This window comes from Ornithorhynchus anatinus, chromosome 11 (genome assembly GCF_004115215.2).
Source record: "Ornithorhynchus anatinus isolate Pmale09 chromosome 11, mOrnAna1.pri.v4, whole genome shotgun sequence".
In the NCBI taxonomy this organism is placed as follows: Eukaryota; Metazoa; Chordata; class Mammalia; order Monotremata; family Ornithorhynchidae; genus Ornithorhynchus; species Ornithorhynchus anatinus.
In genome coordinates, this window is record NC_041738.1 from 53390463 (window position 1) to 53403179 (window position 12717).

The window sequence follows — 12717 nt, forward strand, 5'->3', positions numbered from 1 at the left end:
TCTGGGCCTTGAGCGCCGTAGCCTTAGCCCTTTCCAGGTCTCCAGGCACTGAAGAGTGAGTGGGAGGGGAGATTTAGCTGGCAAGTGGGGACAGTTGAGGAGTTGTTCTCATTCTCCCCACTTAGAAGACCCGCTCCCTGCTGGGGTAACCCTTTGGCCTGTACCCAAGTCCCTCTGCTCAGGAAGCTGGTATGGTGTCAAAAAATACCATTTTAAAAAAAAGAAAAGAAAGGACAGGCCAGACACCAGCATGCCTCCCCTTGGATTGCTCTTGTCCCCATGGCGGGCCCAGGGTCCCTGGAGCTCATGCCATCAGGCACCCAGAGAGGGGTCAGTGCACCTGCAGGGACCATAAAGAGTTTCTGTAGCTGGCCGAGAGGAGAGGCCTGATAAGGACAAGCGGCCCATGACCTTGGGAAACATGAGCTCCCAGCTTGCCTGTGGTCACTCACTGATTTTTTTTTCTCTCTCCATGCCCCCTCACCCCCCACTGCTCTCTTCCCTTTCACCCCTCCCTCCACTACTGAATACCTCCCCCCAACCCCTGCCTCCGTCTTGGCCGCCTCCCCGCCCCCTCACCTCCAGGCCTCAGGCCTCAAGGACCCCGATGTCCACTACGCAGAGCTGGACAGGTCCGCCCTTGGGTCCGCCCCCAGCCCCCGAAGCTCCACCCTCGCCACCGGAGATCTTGTAGAGTACGCCACGATCCAGTCCAGTTGGCGCTAGAGCATGCCACCCTAGACCTCTCCCCCTCGATTCTGGCCTCCAGGTACACAAATGCATGATCCTGCCACTGCACTTCTGCTCACCCTCCCTCCTGCCCCCGCCCCTGCATGGAGTCTTGGGGTCCATCTGTCAGCAATCCCCCCAACCTCTCCTACAGTGCTTCCCCTCCTAATCCCTCCCCTGCATGCAATATGGCCATCCCTCTCCTCTCAACCCTGGGTCAAGGGGCAAAGGGCTGAGTTCCTCCCAGGAACTTGAGGCAGGGTTCTAATCCTGGCTCCGCCACTTGTCAGCTGTGTGACCTTGGGCAAATCACTTCACTTTTCTGGGCCTCAGCTACCTCATCTGTTAAATGGGGATTAAGACTATGAGCCCCTTGTGGGACAGGAACTGTGTCCAATCTGATTAACTCATCTCTACTCCAGCTCTTAGAACAGTGATGGGCATATAGCAAGCACTTAACAAGTGCCATAATAATAATTATGATTAGCAGGGCCCCCCTCAGGCAGACACCCCATTCTGGTTTGAATTCTTTTCTGTCCAGCTGCTGGGAAGGGGGATCGCAGCCCTCCAGCCGTAAGGGTAACACCTTGGATTGCCAATATGTGTCCCCGCTGCTCACCATGAATCCGTATGCCATTAAATCCAGTCTTGTGGATCCAGCCTGGTGCACATTGTTGGTGGCCCCTCCCGAGTATCTGCTGAATGCAGGGGGCCGAATCCAGGGTGGGAATATCTGTCCCTTCGCTCTCCCTCCCCAGCCTGTGATAAACTGTCCAATCAATCAATCAGTGGTATTTATTGAGCACTTACTGTATGCAGAGCTCTGTACTAAATGCTTGGGAGAGTGCGATACAACAGAGTTAGTAGTCAATCAGTCGTATTTACTGAGCTTGTACTGTGTGCCAAGCACTGTACTAAGTGCTTGCGAGAGTTCAAGAGAATTGGTAATCAATCAATTAATCATATTTATTGAGCTCTTACAATGTGCAGATCGCTGTACTAAGCCCTTGGAAGAGTACAATACAACAGAATTAGCAGACATGTTCCCTGCCCATAATGAGTTTACGGTCTAGGGGGGAGAAGGACATTAATATGAGTAATTAAGTAATTTATAATATGTAATTTACAGATACGTACATAAGTGCTCTGGGGGTGGGGATGGGGGTGAAGAGAAGACCGTGTGTCCGAAGGTCACAGATTTAGGTGTAAATCCATTCCCTGCCGTTGAGGAGCTTCTAGTCTCGAGTCACGCTCCGCTCTCCAGTTCCTTCAGAGAACGTGGGCGAGCTCCCTGCTGGTCTCAGAACAGGGTCAGGGATAGGGACAGTACAGGACCGAGCTACCAGGGCCAGAATTGGGGGTGGCTGGGTTGGGAGGCAAGGGGGAGACAATCACCAACTTCTCCCTTAGACTGTGAGGCCCGTGTGGGAAAAAAGCTGTGTCTGACTTTATTTTGTATCTACCCCAGTACTGTGTTTGGAACATAGTAAGTGCTTAACAAATACCATGAAGAAAGATCTAAAAGAGGAGGTAAGAGCAGATGTGACATAGCTAAATGAGGAGCAGTATGGTATAGTGGAGAGAGCCCAGGCCTGGGAGTCAGAAGGTCATGGGCTCTATTTCCAGTTCTGCCCTGTGTCTGCAGGGTGACCTTGGGCAAATCACTTCACTTCTCTGGACCTCAGTTACCTCATCTGTAAAATGGGGATTGAAACCATGAGCCCCATGTGGGACAGGGACTGTATCCAACCCACTTTACTTGTGTCCACCCCAGCAAGTAATACAGTGCCTGGCACATAGTAAGCTCTTAACAAATACTCAATTATTAAGTGGTTCCCTTTGCTCAGGAGCACTAAAGCATTCACTGACTTTTTTTGAAAGTACTTTCCCAGGGGCAGAAGGTCAATCAATGGTATTCTTTGAGCATTTCCTATGTTTAGAGCACTGCACTAAGCGATTAAAAATCCAAATTGGAGATAAGGAGGATCGAACCCAGGGCCTCATACATGCAAAGCATGCACTCTACCTACAGAGCAACAGAGGTAAAATCAATCAGTCAATCAAGGGTATTTATTGAGTGCTTGCTGAGTACAGAGCAATGTATTAAGCCATTTGGGAAAGTACCATATAGTAGAATTGGTAGACATGATCCCTACCTACAAGAAGCTTACAGTCTATAGAGGGAGAAAGACATTAAATGATAGTAAGGGGAATAAAATGGATCTTGGGTATAGCAGCTATGGGGAAAGTGGGGCAGGGATTGGAAGAAGAAAAAGGGAGGTGGCTTTTTGGGGTGAAAAAGAGCACAGATCAATTCATAACTTATGTAGCAGCGTGGCCTCGGAAAAAGCACAAGCCTAAGTGTCAGAAGACCTGGATTTGAAACCCAGCTGTTCCTCCTGCCTGCTTTGTGAACTTGGGGAAGTCACTTAGCTTCTCTGTGCTTCAGTTTCCTCATCTGTAAAAAGGGAATTTAATAGCTGTTCTCCTTCCAGTTTAGACTTTGAGTTCTATATGGGAAACAGGCACTGTGTCCAACTTGATTATCTCATCTCTTCCCCAGCGTTTAATATGGTGCTTGGCACATAGTAAGAGTTTAATAAATTTTATTATTATTATTACTGATAGTAAATGAAACAGATCCTGGCAAAGGACTTTGGGGTTGGTAACTTGCGATGACTATTCTGTTCTCCACCAATCAGAAATGCATTCTGGGCCTCAGGCTCAGGTTCTAATTAGCCAATCTCTCCCTCCCCACCCACCCACTCCCTTCCATCATTCCCACAGACTCGGATCAGGTGGAGAGACAAGGGTGCAAGGAACACCCCCACCCCCGGGCTGTAGGGGTGCCCCAAAGCCTCCCTGGGAGGTCCTTGGCCCTAGACCTGGGGAGAGGGGCAGGGGGCAGGATAGAGGGATTTTCCTGCCATGAAAAGATGTTAATCCCATAAATCCCAATTTGGAAGTCCTCCCGGCTCTCTGAAGTCTGGATGAAGCGGGTCACACGGAGCCTGACACAGATAATCCCGAGAGCCTGGAAGAGAAGCCGCTGGGAGACCGAGGAAGGGGGAGGGGTACCGACTGCTTCCCTGAACCCAACACCTACTCCCCTCCTGCCCCCCCGGCCCCTCCTCGTCCTGCCAGATTTTCCCACTTTCATCAGGGCCGGGGCTGACATCTCTGAGCGAGGCCCTCTGCCTCTCCAGAAACTGCCCCCTCCCCTTCCTCGGCCTCCTCCCCAACCCCAGTCAGGACCCAGGTCATTGCTCCCAGGCCTAACCATTGGCCTGACCCCCTGCCCTGTGACCTCTGCCCCCTTCCCTGTGACCTCTGCCCCCTGAACTCCATTCCCCATCATCTCCCTTCATCATGGGGGCATCCCAGCGGGGCAGTGCGTGTCCAAGTCTCGGCAGGTCCAGGCCAGAGGCGAGCTGGATGGGGTAGGGGGGAAGCAAGATGGAGGGGAGAGGCCTGAGGTATGGAGTGAGAAGAGGCTCGGGGCTGGGGTGGGGAAAGGAGAGGGGGAAGAGGATGATTTGGGATTAACGCAGTTTCTGTGAAACAGCTCAATCCAGTGTTGCCCCCCCAACTCCCCCAAACACACACACACTCTCTCTCTCTCTCCCTCACACACACACACACGTGTTTTTACTTGCCTGTTTGTCAAGCTCCGACACGGTTGTCAGATTGGAACAGGTGCTGCCCCCAGCCCCTCCCCAGCATGACTCTGAACCCTGCCTCTCTGATCCCCCTCTCCTCTCCTTGTTCCTTCTCAGGTGGGGTTTGCTCGGGTTGCTGGTGATCCCAGAGGGAGAGTCCCCCCTCTCACCCCAGTAATAATACTGATGGTATTTGTTAAGCATTTACTATGTTCCAGGCACTGTACTAAGCACTGGAGTGGATACAAGCCAATGGAGTTGGACACAGTCCCTGTCCCATGTGGGGCTCACAGTCTCAGTCCCCATTTTACAGATGAGGTAACTGAGGCACAGGGATGTGAAGTGGGATGGGCAAGTCACACAGCAGACAAGAGGCAGACCCAGGAATAGAACCCATGACCTTCTGACTCCCAGGCCCCTGCTTTATCCACTACACCATGCTATTTCCCTTGTGGCTCCCCCGAACTCTGTCCCCTCTTCTGATTTCTGGGAAGGAGGGAGTCTGAGGGTGGGCACCAGCTTTGAGGAGCCCCTGGAAGCAGAGGAGTCTGTAAATTAGAGCTCAAAGATCTCTGAGACGTTCTTTCTGTTTCTATGTCTCTCTGGGTATATCTCTCTTGGTTCTACCAGTCCCGCGTGGACCCTGCCCCCCCTCTCTGACCAGCTACGCATTCCCTTTCCCACATCTGTCCCTCCCTCCCTCCCCACCCCCTTCTCCAAGCAGCTTTTTCCAAATGGCTGGAACTTCAAAGGGAGATCAAACAGTCTTCCCTATCCAAGGTTGCAACTCCCCTCTGCCCCTAACCCCTTGACCCCTCCCCAGCCCCCCATAACTCTTCCCTCTAGACACACCCTGGGTGCCCTGACACCAGGAGCGAGGGAGCGGGGGACAGACAGATGGACAGATGGATGGACTAAGCAGGAGCCCAGCAGATCTAGGGAGTTGGGGGGGATCTGGGGCAGCCTAGGGGAACTGACAAAAGGAAAGTCAGAGAGAGGGCAGAGGGTTTGGGGGAAGAAAATGCAGCCATCTGCCCCCTCCGGGGTACGGACCCCCATCCCACTCAGGCTCACCACTCGTCCAAGAGCCTCAGGAGCAGAACGGTGGAAACTATGTGTGGGGAGGAGAGAGGTGAGGCCATCCCTTCCCCGGAACTGCAAAATGGATTATTATTATTATTATATTAAGCACTTAGTACGTGTCAAGTGCTGGTGTAAGTGCTGGGGTAGATACAAGTTAATCTGGTTGGATACAGTCCCAGACACAGTCCTTGTTCCATGTGAGAAGCACCATGGCCTAATGGGTAAAACACAGGCTTGGGAGTCAGAAGGATGTGGGTTTCAATCCCTGCTCCACCACGTGTTTGCTGTGTGACCTTGGTATTTGTTTGTTAAGTGCTTACTGTGTTCCGGACACTCTACTGAGCACTGAGTTGGATACAAGCAAATCAAGTTGGACACGATCCCTGTCCCATGTGGGGCTCACAGTCTCAATCCCCATTTTCCAGAGGAGGTAACTGAGGCCCAAAGAATGAAGTGACTTGCCCAAGGTCACAGCAGGCAAGTGGAGGGGCTAGGATTAGAACCCATGACCTTCTGACTCCCAGGCCCATGAGCTATCGACTACGCCATGCTGCTACCTTGGTCAAGTCACCTCACTTCTATGTGCCTCAGTTCCCTTATCTGTAAAATGGGGATTAAGATTGGGAGCCCAAGTAGACAGGGTCTGTGTCCAACCTGATTTTCTTGGGTCCGACCCCGGTCTTAGTACAGTGCCTGGTACGTAGTAAGCACCTAACAAATACCACATGAGGCTCACAGTCTAAGTTGGAGGAACAACAGGTATTTAAACCCCATTTTACAGTTGAGGAACAGAGGTTCAGAGACGTTAAGTCACCCAAGGTCACACATCAGACAAGTGGCAGAACTAGGATTAGAATCTAGGTCCTTCTGACTCCCAGGGCCGAGCTATACCTACTAGTCCACACTGCTTCTGGTTCCACTTGCTTCCCCCTCACCTTTGATCAGTGGTCTTTACTGAGCGTTTACTATGTGCAAAGCACTATACTATGCACTTGGTACACTACAAGATCAAGTAGAGCGTGAGAGGACACTGAGAAGCAGTGTGGCTTAGTGGAAAGAGCCTGGGCTTGGGAGATAGAGGTCTTGGGTTCTAATTCCAGATCTGCCACTTGTCAGCTTTGTGACTTTGGGCAAGTCAGTTAACTTCCCTGTGCCTCAGTTACCTCATCTGTAAAATGGGGATTAAGACTGTGAGCCCCACGTGGGACAACCCGATTACCCGTATCTACCCCAGTGCCTATAACAGTGCCTGGCGCATAGTAAGCGCTTAACAAATACTATCATCATTATTATTATTACAACAGAATTAGCAGACGTGCTCCCCACCCATAATGATCTTACAGTCTAGAGAGAGAGACAGGCATTAATATAAATAAATAAGAAATTTATGATATATAATTTAAAGATAAGTAAGAACATAAGTGCTGGTAAGGGGTGGGACAATTATCAAATGCCCAAAGGTCACAGATCCAAGTGCAATGGTCCTGTCCTGCTCCCGGGCAGCAGAGACCCTGACCCCGCGAAGAGAAGCAGCGTGGCTCAGTGGAAAGAGCCTGGGCTTCGGAGTCAGAGGTCATGGGTTCGACTCCCGGCTCTGCCACTTGTCAGCTGTCTGACTGTGGGCGAGTCACTTAACTTCTCTGTGCCTCAGTTCCCTCATCTGTAAAATGGGGATTAACTGTGAGCCTCACGTGGGACAACCTGATTACCCTGTATCTCCCCCAGCGCTTAGAGCAGTGCTCTGCACATAGTAAGCGCTTAACAAATACCAACATTATTATTCCTCCCAGCCTGCCACAAACCTCTGCCTACCAGACTTCTGGAATCCCCCAAGCTTCCCAAGTCAGGCCCCAAGGGAGCTTCAAGGCCCTCCCTGGGCTCGCAGGGTTTTTTTCCAGTGGAATACTCTCCTGATTAAAATAGATAAAGATAACCCTCCTTGTCAATCAATCCTGAGGGAAGTGCATTGTGCCTCTGGGAAACATTTGTGGAGAACCTGCTGTGAATCAGCCCACCCGCTTGATTGACAGATGTGTGTCAGGCTTTTCCACTCCTCCCAGCCCTGGTTGCTCAGGCTGCTGCTGCTGCTCTGAGGAGCTGCAGGACGCCCAGAACCTAGCAGGCTGGGGGGAGGGGAGAAGGCAGTGCAGAGCAGCCAGGGGTCCCTGAGCAGCAGCTGTCATTCAGGCAACCACTGGGGCCAATCAGGAAGCAATCTGAGACCCGGTCTCGCGGTCCAAATTCCTGTCTTCATGGGCCGACTCTAGCGGGATCCATCATCCCGTGAAGAGCGCGGCGATAATTTTTGGGCAGAAGACTGGTCGCACCCCAGACAGACGCTCCAAAGAACCAACCTCAACCCCCTCTCCACCTCCCTTCCTCCCCACCTCCCTTCCCCCCTCCCCCAGCCTCCCTCTCTTCCCCCTCAGCGTTAGGCCCCTGTTTGGCCGTGGTATCAATAAATCATTGGCAACATTTTGTTTTTGCTGGTTTCCAGCAGCGTATTTAATTATTTATCAGTCAGAAGGAAGTGGGGGGGAGTGGGGAGCTAAGGAAGGCCCCGGGGACTGGGAGCTCCTTGCTCCCCAAACCCGCCCTGCCCGGACCGGGGCCTTCAGCCCCGCCAGTGGCCTCAGGGTGGACAAGTTAGAGCCTGGGGGACAAAGCTCATTAAAAATGCATCATCAGGAGTTTGATTTTTGCAAAAAGCAGAGCGGCAGTCCCTTTCTTGGCTCCATCGGAGGGATTTCTCATTCCTTGCGGAGTTGGGCCTCCTCCGCGCCACTGGCTCTCTGGGGGTCACTCCCGGGGGCCACATGGGGGAAGGAAACGCTGTGCGTGAGAAGGCACCAGGGGAGGGGTGGGAGCGGAGAGGGAGTCGGTGGCTGCCAGGAGCTGCCAGGGCCAGGAGCACTGGGCCAGGCACTACTGTTCACTCCCTCCTCCCACCCAGGCTTTGGGATGGGGGCGTCTCCTAATAATAATAATGATGGTATTTGTTAAGCGCTTACTATGTGCCAGGCACTGCACTAAGCGCTGGGGTGGAGAGAAGATAATCAGGTTGGACACAGTCCATGTCCCTCATGGAGCTCATAGTCTCGATCCCCATTTGACAGATGAACTGAAGCACAGAGAAGTGAAGTGGTTTACCTAGTGTCACACAGAGGACAGAAACAGAACCCAAGACCTTCTGCCTTCCAGGTCCTCGCTCTATCCACTAGCCTACAGTGCTTCTTCAGGCCACAGTGCTTCGACCCCTCCGTCTCTGCGTCTTTCTCTGCCTCTCTCTGTCTCTCACTCTCAGGCCTTCTCTCTTTCTCTCTCCTCCATCTCTCTCTGCAGGGGCCCACAGTCTGCTTGAATGCTGGAGGGGCGGGTGGGGGGCAGGGAGGGCCAGGTAAACAACAACTCCCCTTTCTGGGAGAGTCGGGAGGGAGGGGTTAGAGGGGGAAGGGGCGGGTAGGGGGAAGAGCTGTTTTTCCTGATTTAATTATCAGCCTCCCGCACCCCGTGCGGGTCCCAGTCTAAGCGGGGCTGGAGCGCCCCCTCGTGGCGGGCAGGGAAACAACCTCAAGGTGGTTCGCTCGGACTCTGCAGAGAAGGAAGGGGGTTAGTCCGGGGGGGAATAATAATAATGTTAGCATTTGTTAAGCGCTTACTATGTGCAGGGCACTGTTCTAAGCGCTGGGGTAGATACAGGGTAATCAGGTGGTCCCACGTGAGGCTCGCAGTTAATCCCCATTTTACAGATGAGGGAACTGAGGCACAGAGAAGTTAGGTGACTTGCCCACAGTCACACATCTGACAAGAGGCGGAGCCGGGATTCGACTCATGACCTCTGACTCCCAAGCCCGTGCTCTTTCCACTGAGCCACGCTGCTCCTCGAGGGGAACGATCCCCCCCGAGGGCTCCTGAGAGGGGGATGAGCCGAGATTAGACCCCGGGTGGGAGAGGGGTAATGGTTCCTATGGAGGGAGTCAGAAAAGACCCATTCATCTGCCCCCATCATCTTGTTTCTCTCCCAGCGCTTGGTACAGTGCTGAACGCATAGTCCTCAATAAATAACACATTGATGATTATCATTAAGCACCCGCTCTTCCCCGCCTCGATTCTCACTCATCTCTCTCTTCTCCCCCGCTCCAGGACTTCGAGAAGAGCCCCTCGGCCATCGTGGACCCAGGGCACTACCTGAGTTACCGTTACTCCTTTGAAGATCAATATCTGGACGGGATACCCAAGACCTACCAACCCCTGGGCTTTGCCCACCCTCCCACCTCCTTCCCTGGCTCCCGGGCCCCTTACATCTACCCAAACGAGCAGTATGTGTAGAGACAAACCCAGCCCCTTTCCCAGGCCGGCCCACCCACCACTTCTGGATCCAGGTCAGGGGAGAAGAAAAAGTGTATCTTTTCCATCCCTCATCCCCCACCACTTCCCTATCCATTTTCCTCCTAGGCCTCATTCTAGTCCAGTTCTCAATTGCCCCACTCCTTCTCCCACCCCTCCCCTAATTTAGCTCATGTTTCCCGGTACTTGGGTGCAAATAGGTGCCCATAAAGAGGGGTGAGTGTGTGAGCATGTGCAGGAATGAGGTGTGAGCACATGTGGATGTGCTAGCCTGTGTTGAAATGAGGAGGGGTGAGCACACGTGAATGTGCGAGCATGTGCGGTAATGAGGAGTTGTGAGCATGCTAATGGATAGTAATAGTAGCAATAGTATTTTTTAAGCACTTACTATGTGAAAAGCACAGTACTACACACTGGGAGAAAATATACAGGTGGGAATGGAGAGAGAGTGTGCCAGGGTGCATGTATGCATGAATGTGAGCAAGTACAGGCATGAGCATTCAGTGTCCCTGCAGCCCCATTCTGGCTTGAAAATGGTCAAGTTTTCTCCGTTGGTAGCTGTTGCTCCTCGAGGTCCCTCTCTCTCCTTCTCTGCCCTGCCCTGAGACCAAAACTCCCAACCTCCTTTGCCACATGCTTAGCCCCCCACCTGATCCCCACTTCCCTGAAACCCCAAAGAAGAGAGGGCCGATCCAAGTCAGACCACCAGGCTGCATCCCGGAGAAAGGGAAAAGGGTAGGAGAGGGGTCCTCTCCACTGGGCAGAAACCCCTTCCCTCCCCCATCTCTGGCCAAGACAGAAAGTCAAAGCTCCGGAGGTGCCAGCCCAGGTCTCTCTTCAGAAATCCCAGCAGTGGCTGCCCCATGCTGTCCCCGGGCACCTTCTTCCTCCCTCTTCCTGCTCGCCATGAAGCTGCTGAAGCCCCCTCCCTCAGCCCACCCCTGCTGCCCTAGCTTCCACCATGGTCAGGGACCTGGGTAGTATGGCAGCAGCTGGGCACCTCTACCCACCCAAGGTGATCTGGCCACCCAGTGGCAATCCATCGGGGTGTCCACCCCCAAGGAGGGCAGAGTACCAGGGCAGGATTGTAGCATGGACAGACTCCGATCCACCTCTCCCCACTCCCCTGGGCCAGGGGTGCCTGCAAGTGGCCAGGCAAGATAGGCAGCCCCACACACTGGCATTTGCAGCTCATTGATGCCTCATTTCCAGAGGGTGACCGTGGGAGCTTGGTGGGGCTCATCTGATAAAATGGTTTGGTCCCAACCTCAATCAGTCAAGCAGTCAATCGTATTTACTGAGTGCTTACTGTGTGCGGAGCACTGGACCAAGCACTTGGGAGAGTAAAATAGAACAATAAACAAACATTCCCTGCACACAACGAGTTGACAGTCTAGACCTCGGCCTCCCGGGCCCACCCTGGCCCCTCAACAGATGGGTGTCCGCTCCTGGTGCTGGGAGGGAATTCAGCTAATGCCCAGAAAGTTCCGGTCAGTAGAGGGGCAAGGAGATCTGTGAATGCCCCCTCTCCGGTCTTTCCTTCCTCCCCCTCAGCTTTCCACTGAGCCCACAGAGTAAGTCAGTTCTGTGATGCAGCCGAGACCCTTATGTATTAAATGCCTACTGTAAGAAGAACTGTGGGCCGCTTAGGGAAGAGCTATAGGCAATTCCCCCTTAGGCAAGTAAGGGAGGGGTAGTCTAGAAGGAGGAGGCCCTACAGGGGCAGGACTGAGCTCACTTCTTGCCCTTTCATTCATTCTTTCAATCATATTTATTAAGTGCTTACCGTGTGCAGAGCACTCTATTCAGTGTGAGAAAGTACAATACAACAATAAACAATGATATTTCCTGCCCACAACGAACTCACATTCTAGTGGGTGTGCTCTTGACTAGACAGCCCAAGGCCTGGGCGTCCCCCACACTGGCCACCTCCTTAACCTGAGCCTCCTACCCCTCTCCCACCCCCTACCCCAGATTGGGGACACACACACACACACACACACACTGGAGGGGCAGACAGAGGCCATGCCAGTTGCCTCCATTGGAGATGTCACACCAGTCATGCAGCCTGATGGAATGACATCACAGGGAAGCCTGGCTGAACCCCTGAATCTAGAGCACGTCTCTGGGGGTACTCCAACCCCCCACTAGATCCAGAACCATTCTAACCCCCCTCCAGTGTCCCCCTTAATTCAGGGGCAATTTCTAATTTGGGCAGAGAGGTCCGGCTTCCGGTTTCCAACTTCAAAGCCATGGGCACCCCCCAATCTCCTCCTCCGATGATCCCTCAGGAAGCTGCCTCCCTTGCTTACCAACTGAAGCCAGCCTTGACCCTCAATGCTTATGGGGTCCACAGGGTGGGCAGAGAGGAGGGGTCAGCTCCTTCTCCCTTCACCTCCCCAGGATCCAGTGCCCTCTCCAGCTAGGGCCGGGCTGGAGCCGAAATGGGAAAAACCCCTTTGGGTGGTAGTGGGAAGGCACCCAGATGTGGTCCTCCTCCCCCATAAAGGTTGCTGGGACCACCAGACCTGCCTCTGAGCTTCAATAAAAGAGAGAAATCAAGCAATCCATCAATCGTATTTATTGAACACTTACTACTAATAATAATAATGATGGAATTTGTTAGGCACTTACTTTGTGCCAAGCACTGTTCTAAGTGCTGGGGTAGATACAAGGAAATAAGGTTGTCCCACGTGGAGCTCACAGTCTTAATCCCCATTTTACAGATGAGGTAACTGAGGCCCAGAGAAGTGAAGTGAGTTGCCCGGTGTCACACAACTGACAGGTGGCAGAGCCGGGATTAAAACCTACAACCTCTGACTCCTAAGCCCGTGCTCTTTCCACTAAGTCATGCTGCTCACTGTGTGCAGGGCACTGTACTAAGCGCTTGGGAAAATGC

The 12717-nt window shown here is 52.9% G+C and overlaps 1 protein-coding gene across 2 annotated transcripts in view; it reads left to right on the plus strand.

Annotated features, from left to right (window-relative positions):
- NECTIN1 (nectin cell adhesion molecule 1) overlaps positions 1-12375 on the plus strand; it is a 92594-nt gene extending 80219 nt beyond the window's left edge. Inside the window, exons 10-11 of one of the 2 annotated variants that reach the window (XM_039913449.1) lie at positions 586-769; positions 9615-9696. In XM_039913449.1, coding sequence (XP_039769383.1) covers positions 586-726 — 141 coding nt within the window. In that variant the 3' untranslated portion in view covers positions 727-769; positions 9615-9696. Of the gene's footprint in view, positions 1-585; positions 770-9614 lie in introns of both variants that reach the window. The other variant, XM_039913450.1, reaches the window with a different exon arrangement.
- The last annotated feature ends 342 nt before the right edge of the window (positions 12376-12717 follow it).